The sequence below is a fragment of the Ruditapes philippinarum genome, unplaced genomic scaffold, assembly GCF_026571515.1.
Source record: "Ruditapes philippinarum isolate M1 unplaced genomic scaffold, ASM2657151v2 ctg3690_1_1_1_1, whole genome shotgun sequence".
Classification (NCBI taxonomy): Eukaryota; Metazoa; Mollusca; class Bivalvia; order Venerida; family Veneridae; genus Ruditapes; species Ruditapes philippinarum.
This window is the reverse complement of record NW_026861987.1, coordinates 10,376-27,379: the sequence shown is the minus strand read 5'-3', so window position 1 is coordinate 27,379 and position 17,004 is coordinate 10,376. Positions and strand designations below refer to the sequence as shown.

At 31.4% G+C, this 17,004-nt stretch overlaps 1 protein-coding gene across 1 annotated transcript; it reads left to right on the top strand.

Moving 5' to 3' along the window:
* The first annotated feature begins 370 nt into the window (after window positions 1–370).
* Window positions 371–16,786, top strand: LOC132717548 (heat shock 70 kDa protein 12B-like). The gene is made up of 4 exons (XM_060701034.1): window positions 371–732; window positions 7,726–7,938; window positions 11,107–11,251; window positions 14,661–16,786. The coding sequence occupies exons 1-4, from the start codon at window positions 670–672 to the stop codon at window positions 15,806–15,808; spliced, it is 1,569 nt and encodes a 522-aa protein (XP_060557017.1). The 5' UTR covers window positions 371–669; the 3' UTR covers window positions 15,809–16,786.
* The last annotated feature ends 218 nt before the right edge of the window (window positions 16,787–17,004 follow it).

The following is a 17,004-nucleotide window of genomic DNA, read 5'->3' as shown; positions in this document are numbered from 1 at the left end:
AGTGTTTCTTTTATATTTTTGCAAGCGCAAATATTTTTTTCTTGTCTCTAATAAAGGGATGAAATATACATTAAAATTCAATAGGGTTTTATGAGTCAAAGCAAATTAATGCATCTAATATTTCACGACAAAAATGTGTATATACGAGAACATTACTTTAGTGTTTCATGAGGAGTTTTAATAACTTTGATGCGGAGTTTAGATAAGAGAATTTGAAAATACTGCATAGATATATATGATTGGAGACTACATTCTTGCATATGTATGATTACAATTCATCATTTTAAAATGCTTCTGGTATTGATGTTAAGGTCAACATGATGAGTATTTTTAAAATAATATTACCCCATACCATTGTCCCTATTTCAAATTAGTCGTCTAAATTTATAATTGATAATTTTCTTTTACAAATTTAGAATACTTGTCTTCTCATTAAAATTTACTTTAAATTTCATATTGAGGCGACACTCAATTTGATATTATGTCAACTTGCATCCGATAAAACACTATAGAGCTATTTCTATCAGACATCAACATAAAAAGTACGTGCAATTTCAATTTATTTAGATTATAAAAACAAAGACTTGCATTTTGATTGAGAAAAATGCTGATTGTCCTTCAAAATGTGTTGCCATTGGATATGAAGCCGAAAAGAAGTTTACTGACAGAATGGCTGATATGGACGACTCTTGGTATTTCTTCAAGGAATTCAAACTACTTTTATATGGAGAGGTAAGAATATGTGCCTTAAACATAGATCTAGTACATTTCCCTGATATCAATTAATGTTTCAAATAGGGTATGCATCGGTTAATGTTTTCTTTTACTTAGATTTATATGTTGATGTCCAAACCATCTCATTATTCATACGAAAGGTGACGTAACACAGACAGACAAGTTCATTAGGAATAATGAAAAAAGCAAAGTAGAGTAAAACCGACCAATTGAAAAGAAAAAGGCACAAAGGACTTCTTAAAATGTAAAATAATATTTTGATTGTTATATTCAACCAATCAAAGTATAGCTACAAATGATTTTAATCAATTTACTTAATACTTCAAAACATCACAACGGCTTTTATGCTAACATCGTGAATGTGTTTTTATCTAAACACAATGAAAATATTTCAGAAATCAAATTCTATATAAACAAATTTCTTGTATTGCTTTATTCTCATTGTGTTTATAACTTCGATTTAAAAGGTGCTTACAGCTACATGTTTGGAATATTTCCATTACATGTTTTTATATTTAACAGGAATAATAATACTTTACACCTGTATACATTCAACGTTTCAAAATGTTGCATCAGTTCTGAATAACCCTCGCACGTTATATACCAGGATTTACAAAAAAAAAATACAACTAACCCAAGACATAAGACAATTGTCAATAGATTTATGAATTTTGCATACACGGTATAATTCAAGAAAGCTTTCCTCGAATAAAATCGGGAAGTACAGTTTACGTTGAAGTTAAAACAAATGCTACACCAGTGTACGAAAGACCGGTAGGGCCATTTCAACTTCATGAATTCTTGAGTTCATCTTCATGAATTCACAATTTTAACTTTGTTCATGAATTCCCGTTTTCAAAAAACGGAATTCTCACGAATTTACGAATTCACGATTTCAACTTCATGAAATCACGATTTCAACTTGATGAATCCACGATTTCAAGTTCATGAGTTCACGATTTTACGAATTCAACTTCGTGAAGTCACGAATTCAACATCGTGAATCCACGATTTCAAATTCACGAATTCACGATTTCAATTTCATGTATTCACGATCTCAACTTCATATATTCAACTTTGTTAATTTACGATTTCAACTTCATGAAATTACAATTTCCACTTCACGGATTCGCGATTTCAGCTTCATGAATTCACGATTTCATCTTAATGAATTCACGACTTTAACTTCATGAATTCATCTTTGTGAATTCACGATTTCAGCTTCATGAATTAACGATTTCAGCTTTGTGAATTCACGATTTCAACTTCATGAATTAACGAGTTCAACTTCATAAATTCACGATTACAACTTCACGAATGCACGATTTCAACGTCATGAACCTGAACTCGTGAATTCGTGAATAATTTGTGAAGTTGAAATCGTGAATTCGTGAAGTTGAAATCGTGAACTTACAAAGTTGAAATCGTGAAGTTAAAATCGTGAATTCATGAAGTTGAAATCGTGAATTCATGAAGTTGTATTTCAAGAATTGGTGAGGTTGAAATTGTGAATTCGTGAAGTTAAAATCGTGAATTCACAAAGTAGAATTCGTGAAGTTGAATTCGTGAATCCATGAAGTTGAAATCGTCGTGAATTCATGAAGTTGAAATTGTTTATTCGTGAAGTTGAAATCGTGAATTATGTAAGTTGAAATCGGAAATTCATGAATATGAAATCCGGAATTCATGAAGTTGAAATGTCGCAACCGGTCTCACGTCCCAGTAAAACTGATGCAAGAATCCTTTGACGGTTGGCAGAGATAAAGGAATCGGAAAAAATATGAACCAGATCATAGATTTCTGATCTGCAGATATCGGTATTGAGTGCACACCACTTATAGATTTAAAAGGATCAAGCCGTGTTGTATCTACTCCGCCTGTCGTGCATGGAAACATGAACAATGTAGCCATGCCACGTGACTTTTCGGATACGGTACACGCAGATATTTTATCGATTTGGGTATTTTTTTTAATTACTTTGCTGTTACTCAACCGATTTTGATTAGTAAAGACACAAAATACCCGTAATTTTATCAGCTACCCACTGTAAATCAAAGTTTTAAAAACCTCTGAATGGTTTTTAAGAACATCGAGTACAGTTTTGTTTCATAGCTGGGGCCAAGAAAACAGTACACACCCAAATATGACAACAAGCGATTTCTAGCAAGTCGTCCGTTTTTCTTTCACTGTTTCTTATAAAAATGAATGGTAAGTTTTTTCTATTTACTATGTCCAATGTATCTAGTGAATGCAGTGATGTTTTAGCATATTTTCATAAAATTGAAATGGTACGGAACACACTGCAATTTTAAAATATGCGGTACATACACATTTTTTGTCATTGAAATAAATCTGATAAATATATGAAAATTTGCTTTTACTTATAATGTGAGAGTTTTTTCCTCATATTTATTTATTTCATTTAATCCTACGTGAACCCAGATGCCTGATTTGCAAGGTATCATTACATTAAAAGCTTTCTGTTAAAGGATTATTTAAAAATAAAAGAAAATTTTAAAAGAATGTCGTGCACAATTTGATTTTAAAATGTTGCGCAATTAATATTTTGGCTGTAACATGTTAATATTACAAGTAATTGCTGAAGAATTGAAACAATGAAAAAGAACGGACGACTTGCAAGAAATTACTTGTTGTATACATGAGTGCGTACCGTTCCCTCGACCACGACTATGATAAAATTAAACTGTACTCGAATGTTTTTTTAAAAAAACATTCAGGGGTTTTCAAAACTTTGATTTACCATGGGTAGCTGATATAATTAGGGATACTCTGTGCCTTATCTGATAAAAATCGGTTAAGTTACAGCAAAAGTGTTAATAAAAACATACCCGAATCGGTGAATAATCTGCGTGTACCGTACCCGAAAAGTCACGTGGTATGGCCACAATGATGAACCCCTTGCCTAGCACCCAGGCCCTGCTTTCACTAACGTTCTAAACCTGGGATAAATCTCAACGTAAGATTGTCCAAATACTGACTTTCTCACTTGAGAAAAATCTCAAGTTGGCTTCCACTAAACTTTTTGAGAATTTTCTCAACTAAGACTGTTTTTTTCTCAAGACATAAGCGGCTATCTTAAAACGTCAATCTTAGTGTGCATTGTTGATGGTTTTCTATGACTAAAATATGGAGTTTTTCTTTTTGCTACATGTATTTTGATGTAAAATGACGCAACAGGGAAATGTTTTGTATATTTATCAATGTGATAAATGATTACCGGCATTTTTTTCTTGTTTTATTTGAAACAAAACAACAAAAAACAACAACAACATAATACCAAGAAGCTATTGCAAATTTGTGAATATTTGAATTAATATAATTCATCAAGAATAAATGTACATAATTTTTTGGACACAGTTTAAAAAAAAACAAGCAAAATTCAACAGCTTATTTTTAGAATGTTATTGTGACTTCATAATTTTATGATGTCATGAATTAGATCGCATGATTTCACCCACAATAATCAGTCAATATATATCCTAATATATGAAATTGATAGGAACTTTCAGGGCGTACCTTGGCTTATTTTGAATATACGCCAATTACAGTCCCTTGGGTCAAAGTGTCCTATTTGCATGAAGTCTGACGTGAAGACGTGCTTTTATAAAATAATTTGAGAAAATGTTATTTACCATTAGGAAAACAAAATATAGCCAGAAACCTATATTGTAATCAAGATGGTTACATTTTTTTTTTCTTATTTTTCTTTTCCAATATACTTAGACATGAGATCATCGTCGGAAACCACGGTACACATTCCGAATATACTACATTTAATACATACGGTAAAGCCCCTGGGTTACCGAGGATGACATGAGATACAATCAAGGAAAATATTGCTATAAAACGTATTTACCATTAGAAAAACAAAACATAGCCAGATATCTCTATTCTAATACAACATTTTTTGTTTCATTTTTTCTTTATTTCAACATACCTAAACATGAGATATAATCAAGGAACAAGGAAAATATAGCTTTTAAAACGATCTGTATGACCATAAAACGAACACAGCAGATTAAATGTTGAAGTGTAACAATAATCTATAGCATCAAAACCACACCTTAAATTTATTGATACGCGATCACTTAGGTCCATAAACAATTATTATTTTTAGAATTGCATTATGTTAATACTAGAGAATAATTGTTTTTGATATTTTTTTCTCAATTTTACTCTTTAAAATTCATCCGATATATTTTAGTTATTTTGTTACGCAGTTAAAATGAATGCCTTACTAGTCTGTCAGAAATTTAAGTCAAAACCTTTAAAAAAAGAAAAATAGCATATAGGATTTTGTATCGCATACAAATATTTGCACACGAACAGGGAAATTACGGTTTATTTAAAGCAAGAGTGGAAACATATTTTAGTTTTGTAAAAAGTGAGAAAAAAAAGAAGAGCGAACATTCTCTTATATGGCTTTACTTTGTTTTTATTGTAATTTTATCTCTGTTTTGTATGTATATATTGATGAGACTATTATAAAATACATAAAAGATGTCATTGTTTGTAGAAATATGCAATTCATTTCTATAGTCAATATAATATGTTTAAATAGCTATGTATAGTGATATATCTTGTAATTCTACTATTTTAAGGGACTTAAATTTGATAAAAAATGTTATTTACAATAAAGTTGAGTTTGGTTTGTGATGATAGTTGTGGAATATTGTTTGCTGCTAAGATCTGATTTGTATGACCAAAATATTCTACACAATTTGAAATAATACATTGACAAACAACTACAGGATTAAATATGAATAGGCTGACACGTATTTCATTGTACTACAAAAGTTCCAGACAAAACTAAAGTTCAGTAAGGTTTATAAGCATAATAACATTTTGTTTTTTAAGTTTTAAAAATGATTATTCTTAATGAAATACGCATAGGGTAGTATCAATTGAATTTTTATGGTAATTCAAACATAACTTACTTAAAAATTGATTATTTGTATTAGAAATAAAAAAAAAAAAACACAATAAAAAATTTCTCGCTAAAATTTCTTCCCATGTTCCCTTTCTCTTACATGTTTGTGCTTTACTCGCCTTTGATTGTATGAACATATTTTGACAAAGGTTACATCGTAAGCATACTTATGGAACCAATAAACAGCTATGCAACTATAGATCGATCTACATCATTTTTGCACGTCATTTTTTGATTTTTAATTTCTCGAAACTCTATTCATTAAATAGGCCCGTGCGTATTGGTATAACGGTGGGTACGCCACTAACTTTATTTGTAATTTATTTATAAAGATAACCATGCAGAAAGTAAAAATTCCTCTGAGAATAATAATTCAGCTTCACTGAGACATAATCTGAGACAGCCAAACCTTGTCTCAAGATATCCGAGAAAAATCTCAAATCTTAACTTGTTGAGATTTTTCTCAATGTATTTTAGTGAAAGTCAAACTTAGAAAAAATCTCAATTTCAATTTCTGAGTTGAGAAAAGTTCCAGATTTGAGCTAATTTGACTTGATTTTACTTTGATAACGTTAGTGAAAGCCGGGCATGGACTGACATTACAGGAAAGTCTTTCATAGTTGTAGACGTAATTCACATTCAAATGTTATTCATCTGCCGTCATTTGACTGCAGCTAAGCTATCATGATGACCAATGAACACCTGCCGCTTGCATCAGGTGTTGCATTAGCCAACAAAGCAAAGTAAGATTAATTTACGTACACAGTTTTAAAAAGAAACAAACATCGAATTATGATTTCTATATACAATTGAAAGACGCGATGCAGTATGTATACACAATACAATGAATGACGTTCATGACTTCGCAAAATAAACACAATATATCACAGGTGTCATTGTTTCTGGTAGTTTTCTTTGGAGTAATCTATGTCTCTGGACCATGTTACTACGATCATCTTTTATTTATTGAGATGTAGCAAGAAAGAGAATGATCATATTATTGCCCCACTCTCCCCAAAAGTGGTCCTATAGTCGGTCACTCTCCAATTTTCCTGTAATTTAATAGTTATGTCGGAACTTAATGGGCATGGATTAATAATGTAAGGGAAAAGCGATTTACAGTATCTATTAAAGCATGTCATCGTACGTTGTTCAAACAATATTAATATGTACTGTAAAATAATTACATCAATTGAAGTTTTCTTTCTACTGAGCTATTATTTATTATACGAGATTGAGGAGAATAATACTAAGAACAACAAATTACATTGTTATATTATTTTATTGGAAATACGTTTATCAACGTAAACATTTGTATCATATCCAAGTTTGTGTTCAACCCTGAATAAGTAGATCCGATGCAGACGTCAAGCATGTTGGACAATTTTCCTTTTGTTCAATTGACGCCACCAATGTTTTGTTATTAGGAATTATATTATAATTAAGAAGACTTCACAGAAGAGCCGTTCAATTTCCGAATAACGTCAAACATAATAATGTCATTTAAATATAATGAAACGTGTTTCTGGTAAATATGCAAAAATGGAACGACAATAATGAATGAACTAAAAGTACAACTTTTTTGATGCGTTGACAAACAACATATAACATTTACACATTTATTTGACCTTGCGTCATACACATGTTCGGCTTGGATGAACTTTACAACACACATAAGTATTTCAGTAATAATATCAACTACAGATAATTGTGACATGACATAAAATGAAAAAGTTTTCTTTTCAAAAGCATAACTCACATTATTATAATAATCGTTTCAAAACGTTTCAAACAATTGGTGTTTACTTTATGGTAATAAATTGACGTCATTGGACATCAGTTGTAACAAGTAATAATATCGTCAAATTAAGCTTTCGAAACTCTAATTTGATATTTATCTTCATTGAATTAGGTCATTTTACTAAAGGCGGAATGACCATACTTTGTTGTTTAAAAGAATAAACACAATATAATTAAGAAGAGAACATTCATCTTTCTCCACATACGTGTACAATTAAGAAACAGTTGTTATTTTTCAGGATTTTAGAAAAGACATGTTAATAGACGATGTATATGGAAGACATTTACCTCTTTTTGAAGTCATGTCCAAGTTCATCGAAGGATTGAAAAATCACTTCATAGAAAGGAAGGCCAAAAAGGGATTAGACATCAAGGATGTAATATGGATGTTAACAGTCCCAGCAATTTGGTCATTGGAAGGCCGAGACTTTATGCGAAAAGCAGCGGAACATGTAGGTTTTATGTTGAAGTTTTTAATGTATGGTTTGTTACATATAGTTAAGATATTAAAAAGATAAAAGGGTAGAATTTGAAAAGTTACGTAGTTAAACAATGAAAAGTCAAAGATAAATTGATAACGCCTCTTTTAAACGAAATTGGTAAATGCAAACAACCGTCCGAAAACCTTTAGAAATCCTCAAGCAGATTTCAACTTTTAAATACTAGTATGAAAATGACAAAATTTAGAAAGTCTTCCTATATACATGTAATTATTTAGCGATATTTATGAAAAAATCAATGCAATGCTTTCTGCTATTCATGAAAGCCGACGTATGATCCAAAAATGATGTGTGCTTCGTGAGGGAAAAAAAATATGCGGGAACCATAATTTAATTTTAAGAGGGGACCAGATATAATAATGAAAGTTACATACCCGTATGGTGAATATACATATTTATGGACGGAGGTCCATTTTAATTATGCGAAAATGATTCGTTATACAAAAAAATATAATGTAAGTTCAAAATTAAAATATTTAATACAGTTTATGTTTTATACTTCATTTGACCGAACAAGGTATGATTGTCTTAAGACTTGTTAAAGATCCTGAAACACAATTTTTTCATGGTTTTATTTCATAAATATAATGCTTAAATTAAGATTTGTCAATATTGTAAGTTTCAATAAGCATTATTTATAAAAATTACCGAATTTAACATTTCATGTAGATAAAGGGAGGTAATTAGAAATTTAGTTTCTATAAATTCTCAGTCAAATTTTCCAATAAGAAATGAATGCATATAATTCATTGATAAAATATAACGTGCAAAAATATTTGCAAAACACATTTTACGTATTCTTCAATGTTTGAAAAAATTGTTTTATTTGCATAATTATAAACATATATAAGTTTTTGCAAGTGTGGTATACACACAGTAACAATATCAATCACAAAACATACAGGATCTTTAATAATGTTTGGCCCCTTCTATGGAATGAATGTTTCTGGTATGTTTAATGGTAGATCAAAAGGGACATACAAATACAAATGCGCGTAAAGTATAGATATACGCCAAATTGTGATCTCCCCTAAGGGTCGCTTTTAACAGTTGTTATTCGGACAAGTAACACATATTTAACAGTGATCAAATGTCAGTTGAAAACAAAATAAAATGTCTTAACTTGTCTTCATTATACTTGATAAGAGTTTATTTTATTATTATAATAAAAACATGAGGTTTTGGTTTTGGGTCATTTTTCGTTGGATCATTTAGATACCTTCAAATTCTTAATTTAGAACTTCATATTATATCAAGTTTAAAGAATAAGTTCTTTCTACTTTGGTGGCTGATTTGTGCCATTCGTGTTTTCACCCTGCACCCCCGCCATTTAATTTGTTAATTCTCGACTTTTCGCTTGGTGGGGTCACGGGACGAAAACACGCTAATTAGCGGGGGCGCGGGGCGAAGTTTTATTTCATTATTCTACAGTGCTTTCTTAAGGTGTTGATTTAATAGTCAGTCGATATATTTGTGTTATTTCATGAAACATCTGTCTAAGTGCATAAAATTATGATGTTATCAAAACGTCTCGTCAGATCAATATATAATGGCTATCTAAGTTGATAAGATTACAAGAGATTGGACATTCATTAAAATATTTTTGTCTGAAGAAGTTCTTCCATTCATTTTCAGAATCAGTAAAACAATAAGGTTCAGTAGATATATTTATGCCCCTCTAAAAAGTTTGTGGGAGCGAGGACTTACAGTCTTACCCATGTGGGTGTGCTTGTGTGTGTTCGATAAATATTTAAAATAAGTTTAAATATGCTCTTCATGTCCGAGCATGTATGATAGGATTTAAAAATAAATGTGAACACATGACCATAAGTTATCGATATATTGTAAGCAAACCCAAGGCGCCCAATTTTCTGTTAAGATCTCAGGAGGGAAGGGTCACAGGAAGCGATTGAACGTTGTGTATTTGCCTGTAGCTTCAAGTCCCTTTAAGTTCGGTCCTTAACATTTGGATGCTTAATGGAATTTGAGTTTTAACTGGTACATTGTACCCAGGCCTCTAACTCAAACAAGTTGCAGTTTAGAAATAGTAAGGTCCTTTAAGCTACAAAAAATGTGTTGATTTACTTGTTGATTATTTTAGCGCCTCTAAAACGATGCTTAATAATAATTACACCAAATTTAAATAAATATTGAAATGTATTACAAGCACAGTTGATATTGAAGACGAGACGAAACTCGAAAGAAAAATAACATTAAATAGCAAGCTTGTATAATAATCCATATATATTGTGATGTAAAGTGATAAATGTTTGTAAATTTGCTAAATAAAACACAAAAACATTGATTTAAGTCCTTTTTTGGAAAAAAAAGAATTTTCGAAACCTATATATTACTTCGTACAATTCGTATGTATTTCCACTCCGTAAAACGTACAAAATTTTATTCATATCTCATCTTTAATAGATCGGCAAAGTGTATGAATTTAAATCTAATAACGATTTAACTTATTGCGAACATTAGTTATTCGGATTCTCTACAGAACGAACGATAAAAAGATCTTTCCAAAAAAATATTTTTTCTTATATGTTCTTCCTCCCTCCATTCCTAATCTGTGCTCATTTGAACAAGCTAATGAGTCATTGTGTCCGGCTTAATGGCGACGTCTTGTACGTACGTATCTAATGACTTATTTGTCATGTACGTTAACATTTTTTAATTTGGTGCCTAGACTCAAATAAACTCATTAAGGTATTATAATAAAATAATGCCGCAATCGCTGCCGAGTCTTATATGATTTTGAATAAAACGCATTCTTTACTGCGGATTAACACAAACTGTTTTGCAAGTTGTCAAAAAATATAAGTAAATTTAGCTTTACACTACGGAAAACATTTAAATTTGTAGCCTTCTTGCAAAACCTTTTATATACATTTCTTCAAATTGAAAAGAACTGTTTTTTCTGTTTTGTTTGTTTTTTGTTTTGTTTCTTTTTTCGTATAGAAATAATGAACAGTTCAACTGTCTGTTTTCATGTAATGAGGGTATTTTACCGAATTAAAATTAAGTTATGTGTAAAAGTTCCTCGGATGATATAATTTAAAAATTAGCAGTCTAATTCTTTTTCTTAATTATATATTTAATTTTGGTTGTATTATTTAGTGTGGCATCGATGGCAAATTGTTGAAAATTGCTCTTGAACCGGAAGTTGCTGCTGTTTACTGTTTTACCCTACCGCTTGAAGAGAGAAAGACAATGTGGGACTTGGGGCATATTGGCCAGTCTTTTCTCGTAGCAGACCTTGGAGGTAAACATATTTGAGTAAATAACTTTTTTCAATAAAGTAGAACAGCTAAAATTATAAACTCTACACAATTGCTTTATTTATTATTGTTACAGAAACAACATTTTCAATAGACTATAAAAGTCATTTCTTTTAGCTTATTTAATTCAAATGATTCTTTGTTATGTACGAAATAAAGTGAAATAGATTGTGTAACCTTTAGAAACAAGAGCCGGTTGAACCGGATGATGCATCCCGACTAGGCTTTGGACACAGAAGAGTATATCTTTTGTAGTTTCAGAGTTATGTCCCAGCGACATTTTAAAGTGTGATAATTCCAAACTTAGGCAAGGCAGAGTTACTGTTCATTGCATTGCATTTTTACTCAATGAGATCTATATACCGATTTGCACGCATTGTCGGACTTTACAACTATTTCACAGAAATGATCACCATATTGAGAGCAAATTTGGGTCGCTATCTTGAAGGTCAAGGTCACAGCATGACCTTGAAGCAAATCGTGTCCGGCCCATAACTTGGTTATTTGAAGTCGAATTTTACAACTATTTCACAAAAATGATCACCATATTGAGACGACTTGTCGCTCGCAGCATTTGGGTCGCTTTATTGAAGGTCAAGGTCACAGCATGACCTTGAAGCAAAATCGTGTTCGGCCCATAACTTCGTTATTTGAAGTCGAAGTTTACAACTATTTCACAGAAATGATCACCATATTGAGCCGACGTGTCGTGCGCAATATTTGGGTCGCTACCTTGAAGGTCAAGATCACGGCTTGACCTTGAAGCAAATTCATGTCCGGTCCATAACTTTGTTATTTGAATTCGGATTTGATAACTTTTTCACTTAAATGATCACCATATTGAGTCGACGTGTCGCGCGCATCATTTGGGTAGCTACCTTGAAGGTCAGCATAACCTTGAAGCAAACACGTGCCCGGCCCATAACTTCTTTATTTGAAGTCGGATTTTACAACTTTTTCAAAGAAATGATCACCTTATTGAGACGACATGTCGGGCGCAACATTAGGGTCGCTACCTTAAAGGTCAAGGTCATAGCATAACCTTGAAGCAAAATCGTTTCCGGCCCATAACTTCGTTATTTGAAGTTGGATTTAACAACTATTTCACAGAAATGATCACCATATGGAGATCTAATTTGGATCGCTACCTTGAAGGTCAATGTCACAGCATAACCTTGCAGCAAAATCGTGTCAAGCCAATAACTTGGTTATTTGAAGTCGGATTTTACAGCTATTTCACAGAAATGATGAACATATTGAGACGACGTGTCGCGCGCAAGTCGGTAGATAGATCTCATTGAGTAGAAGTGCAGTGCAAAGAACAGTTACTCTGCCTTGCCTAATTTTGGAATTATCACACATTGAAGTTTGTCTGGGACATTACTCTGAAACTACAAAAGATATACTTTTCTGTGTCCAAAACCTAGTCGGGGAGCATCACCCGGTTCAACCGGCTCTTGTTAAAGTTAAATGGCAAATACTGATCGTTTAATTACGATTATAACATGAAAAATTTAACTCATGCATACATTAATTTCATATCAAGAATATTAAAAAAAATAATACACAAACAATGATTAAGGTTAAGTTTTGCTATGGGGTAAAACAACGGAATTTCAAAGTGAATATAGATCTATCTATTAGATTTTCTCTAATGCCAGGGCAAAAAGCTAGTTACTATATCAAATTTTAATATTTAATAAATACCCATACACTGTAAAATTATCTTATACAAATTTAAATGGTCAATTTCTAGATTTTTGTGCGATTTTCTGTCATTTTGAAAATTCGGGCGTTTTTGTGACATACATGGTCTTTTTAAATGATTGTTTTCAAGCTTCAGGACAATAGCAAAATGCATTCTGTCAATACTAATTGATCATTTATCATTATACCATATAATAAATCTTTCGAAGAACCAGTGAAAGATATGATTTTATAAATATTCCTGAATGAACGAAAACCATGAATTTTATTGTGGCTAAGATTCGCAACGGACGATATTAATATAATTTTGATATAACAAACATATTCTTATAATTATGAAAAAAAACCTTTTTCTCAGTAACTCATTTTATAAATAAATAGAGTTGTATATTTAAGCGCCACTGGGCTGTAACATGTTAATTTACAGGTTGCATATGTTATATTTACAAGCGGCACTTGGCAGTGATATCATAAATCACAGGGTGCATATTTTAGAGTTATAACATTACATCAGACTATGTCACTTTTGTTAGGTGTCAAAATATTTATGATCCCGGCATCTGTATTTGGTTATGGATCATCCTAGGGACTTTATTGGTCATGCCTTACTGATTGGATACTCCAGAATGACTACCAACTAGCACAGTCAAAGATGCGTACAATCATAATTCAGTTAAAAACAAATTTCTGTGTACGTCTGTAATAACTTGTTTTTAATGATGAAAAAAATGATAAGCAGAATGTAAATGAAATAAAAATATCAAGTTGAAAATATCACTTTACCAGCTTTGATATAATATGTAGTGCATTCATTTGGCGTGATGTACGATTTTTTGAGAGTGCCTTTTTTGCCGACACAAATATTATACAGTCATATACATTTACAAGAACTGCTATTTTTATGCTTCAACATTTTTTTTAAATTAAATAGATTAATATTATGTATTTCTTTGTCACAGTGCTTCAATCAAAATAATATCTATTTAACCAGTATCTTGCAATAAATTATTATGCAGCCGTTCTTTTTCGAAACTACACAATTCTTACATTTTTGAAACTCAAAATATCTCTTGGATACTGTGTATTAGCAGAGACATAGATACATTATCTACGTCTCTGGTATTATCAAGTTAGTTCCATTTAACTGTCTGGTAAAACACGGTGCGACTATTTTCATTATTAAGAATCAAACAAAAATGGTAACCATGATAAGTTACCAAACCATAAGGTCTAGTATTGAAAAAAATCGTTAACCTTATCATGGTTTACATTTTTATTTATCTTGTTAATGTAATATCTTATTCAATTTCACAACATTTTGGCAAAATAACCATCTGCTCATCTAACAAATGTAAGGATTTAGATCGTTATATCTCTCTGTTAATGTATTTAGTCGTATAGGCAAATCCGTGTCCCCAATGACGTCATCCAAGGGCGACAACTTGAATCCAGTCTTAAATGAAAGGGTCTATATATCTCTATTCCTATAGCTTAATTTAATTTTCATCCATGTGAGTAAAGTGTCTAATTGGACATAATATGTGAAAATTTAACTGCTGCAATATATTCAAATTCCTTTACCGATTCCGCAAATGTTGCTGGCTGTTCTTTTTCACATTGTCTCTATGATATCAATTCAAGATTTAAAGTCTTAATCCATGATTTTTCCATCCATCATTTCTTTAGGTGGAACAGCAGATTTGGCAGCTATTAAAGTTAATGCTGAGGGCACTCTTGACATTATCATTAACGCACAGGGAGCACTTATAGGTGGACAAAACATCAATACTGCTTTTTTCCAAGCCATACATGATAGTTTCGAGGGAGATCAATTTAAGAATGTCTTTCGAGATCCCATTGAGTTATTAGAAATGGAAGATGATTTCGAGCACAAAAAAGTCAACATAGTATCAACAAAAGAACTAAAATGTTCTATCAACCTTAAGATTCCATCACTTTTCAGAGATGGACTTCTTAAAAATGACATACGGATGACAGAAGAAGCAAAAAAGAAGGGAGGGTTAAAGATACACAAAGATAAACTACTCTTTGATCCATCCTACATTACAGAACATTTTTTCAAAGAAACGTGCACACGAATATCCCACGAGATAGAAAATATGCTGAAAACACCGAATGTAGGTAATATAAGTATAATCGTATTGGTTGGAGGGCTTTCAGGATCGAGCGTTGTAGTATCACAAATTCAGGAACTGTTGAAGAAATCATTTCCTGAAGTTAAAGTTGTTTCGCCAACATCACCGTTTCGAGCGATTTTGACAGGGGCAGTACTCTATGGTCATAACCCAAAACTTATTAAAAGTAGAAGGAGTCCAGCTACATTTGGTGTACAAACAAATAGCCCTTTTGACGCTGTCGTCCACAAAAGCGATAAAAAATGGATACATAGTGGATCTGGAAAAGCCTATTGCAAAGATATATTCTCCGTACATGTTAGGGAGGGAGAATTAATCGTTTTGAACGAAAAGCAGCCAGTAAAAAAATACTTCCCGATAGATGCAAACCAAACTGAAGTCAATTTAAAGGTGTTCATGCATTCAGCAAGGGATATCTCATTGGATGAGTCTAAAGTTTTATACACTACAGATGATGGGTGCACAGAATTAGGCGAGATGCTTGTCAAGATGCCAGATACTTCAAAAGGTACAAACAGAGAAGTTTCTGTATCTTTTGTTATAGGAGCTGAGATAGAAGTAAACGCAGTAGATGAAACAAGTAAAGAGAAATTGGAGGTGAAATTTGAGTTTCTAAAGACATTAAAACTATGTAAACAAAAGGAAGAAAATGAATTTGGCACGCAAAACATTATATAAAAAATATCTTTATTCAGTCAATACTGAAGAGGGCCCTTTAGAAAAACTGTGTAGAGATAAATATCACATGTGTTTATGTATTAAAACACGTAAAGTGAATTATAAACGTTATTATATTAACAAATATGTATTCGACATAATAACAAATATGTATTCGACATAGCAACAAATATGTAACCTGAAAGTATGTGATGTTAAACACTTAAATTTTATTGAAATATATGCAGTTATATTTGCTGCAGAATTTAACAAAATAACAACGTAATTGGAAATGATTTCATGTAAATGAGCAAGAATTATTGTCAACATCTTCTGTCTATATCTTTTTGATTGAGCTTTACCTCAAATATATAGAACGCCGAATGTTTTTGTTTTTTGAAAAGACATTGTACATTTGTGAGAAATGGAGAAATTCATTGTGTTCTCTATTAATTACCTTAACATTCGATACAACAGATGAATATAAACTTTTAATTGGATTTTTTTATATATTTCTAATAGCTCATATTTTTTCGTCATTCTACAATTCATGCACTATATATGTGCCATTAATGATAAAACTTGCAATATGTGTAATGATTTTGTTTTTAACCATACTTTTTTGATTTTATGTTTTTCATACTATTGCTCAAAAGTCATATGTGTAATTGAACTAATTCGAATCGAACAAAAGGCAAAGGTTAAGGCGGTCTTAATAAGCTGTCATAAACAAATCTTTACTAATACAATTTTTGTTTGTTTTAAATTTGTAAATGGTCATAACAATCAGGACTTAGTTAAATACCTATTTTATCTAAACAAGTCACATAACATTTTAAACATTTTTCGTACAAGCACATTATTATTATCAAATTCTCTGTAGACCTGCTTGTTTCAGTGGCTAAGTTCTGCTATGCTTAAATACTGAAACAGGGAACGTTTAGATTTGTAGAAAAAACAATTCATGTGCATTAATTCATACATATATGTAAAGATATTGTAATAAAGTTTTTCATGCAACGTCAGATGCAGTTTTTCAAAATTGACTTTTGTACATTAACTAAACTTCTCATGCTTTCGCAAATAAATGATATAAATCACCTTGCATTTTCATATTTTAATTAATTTTGCCACATACACATTCATCATCATTAATGATAGCAGTCAGGTTGACTAAAATGTCAGCTTGATGTAAAGGAGTAAGAGGGCAAACACGA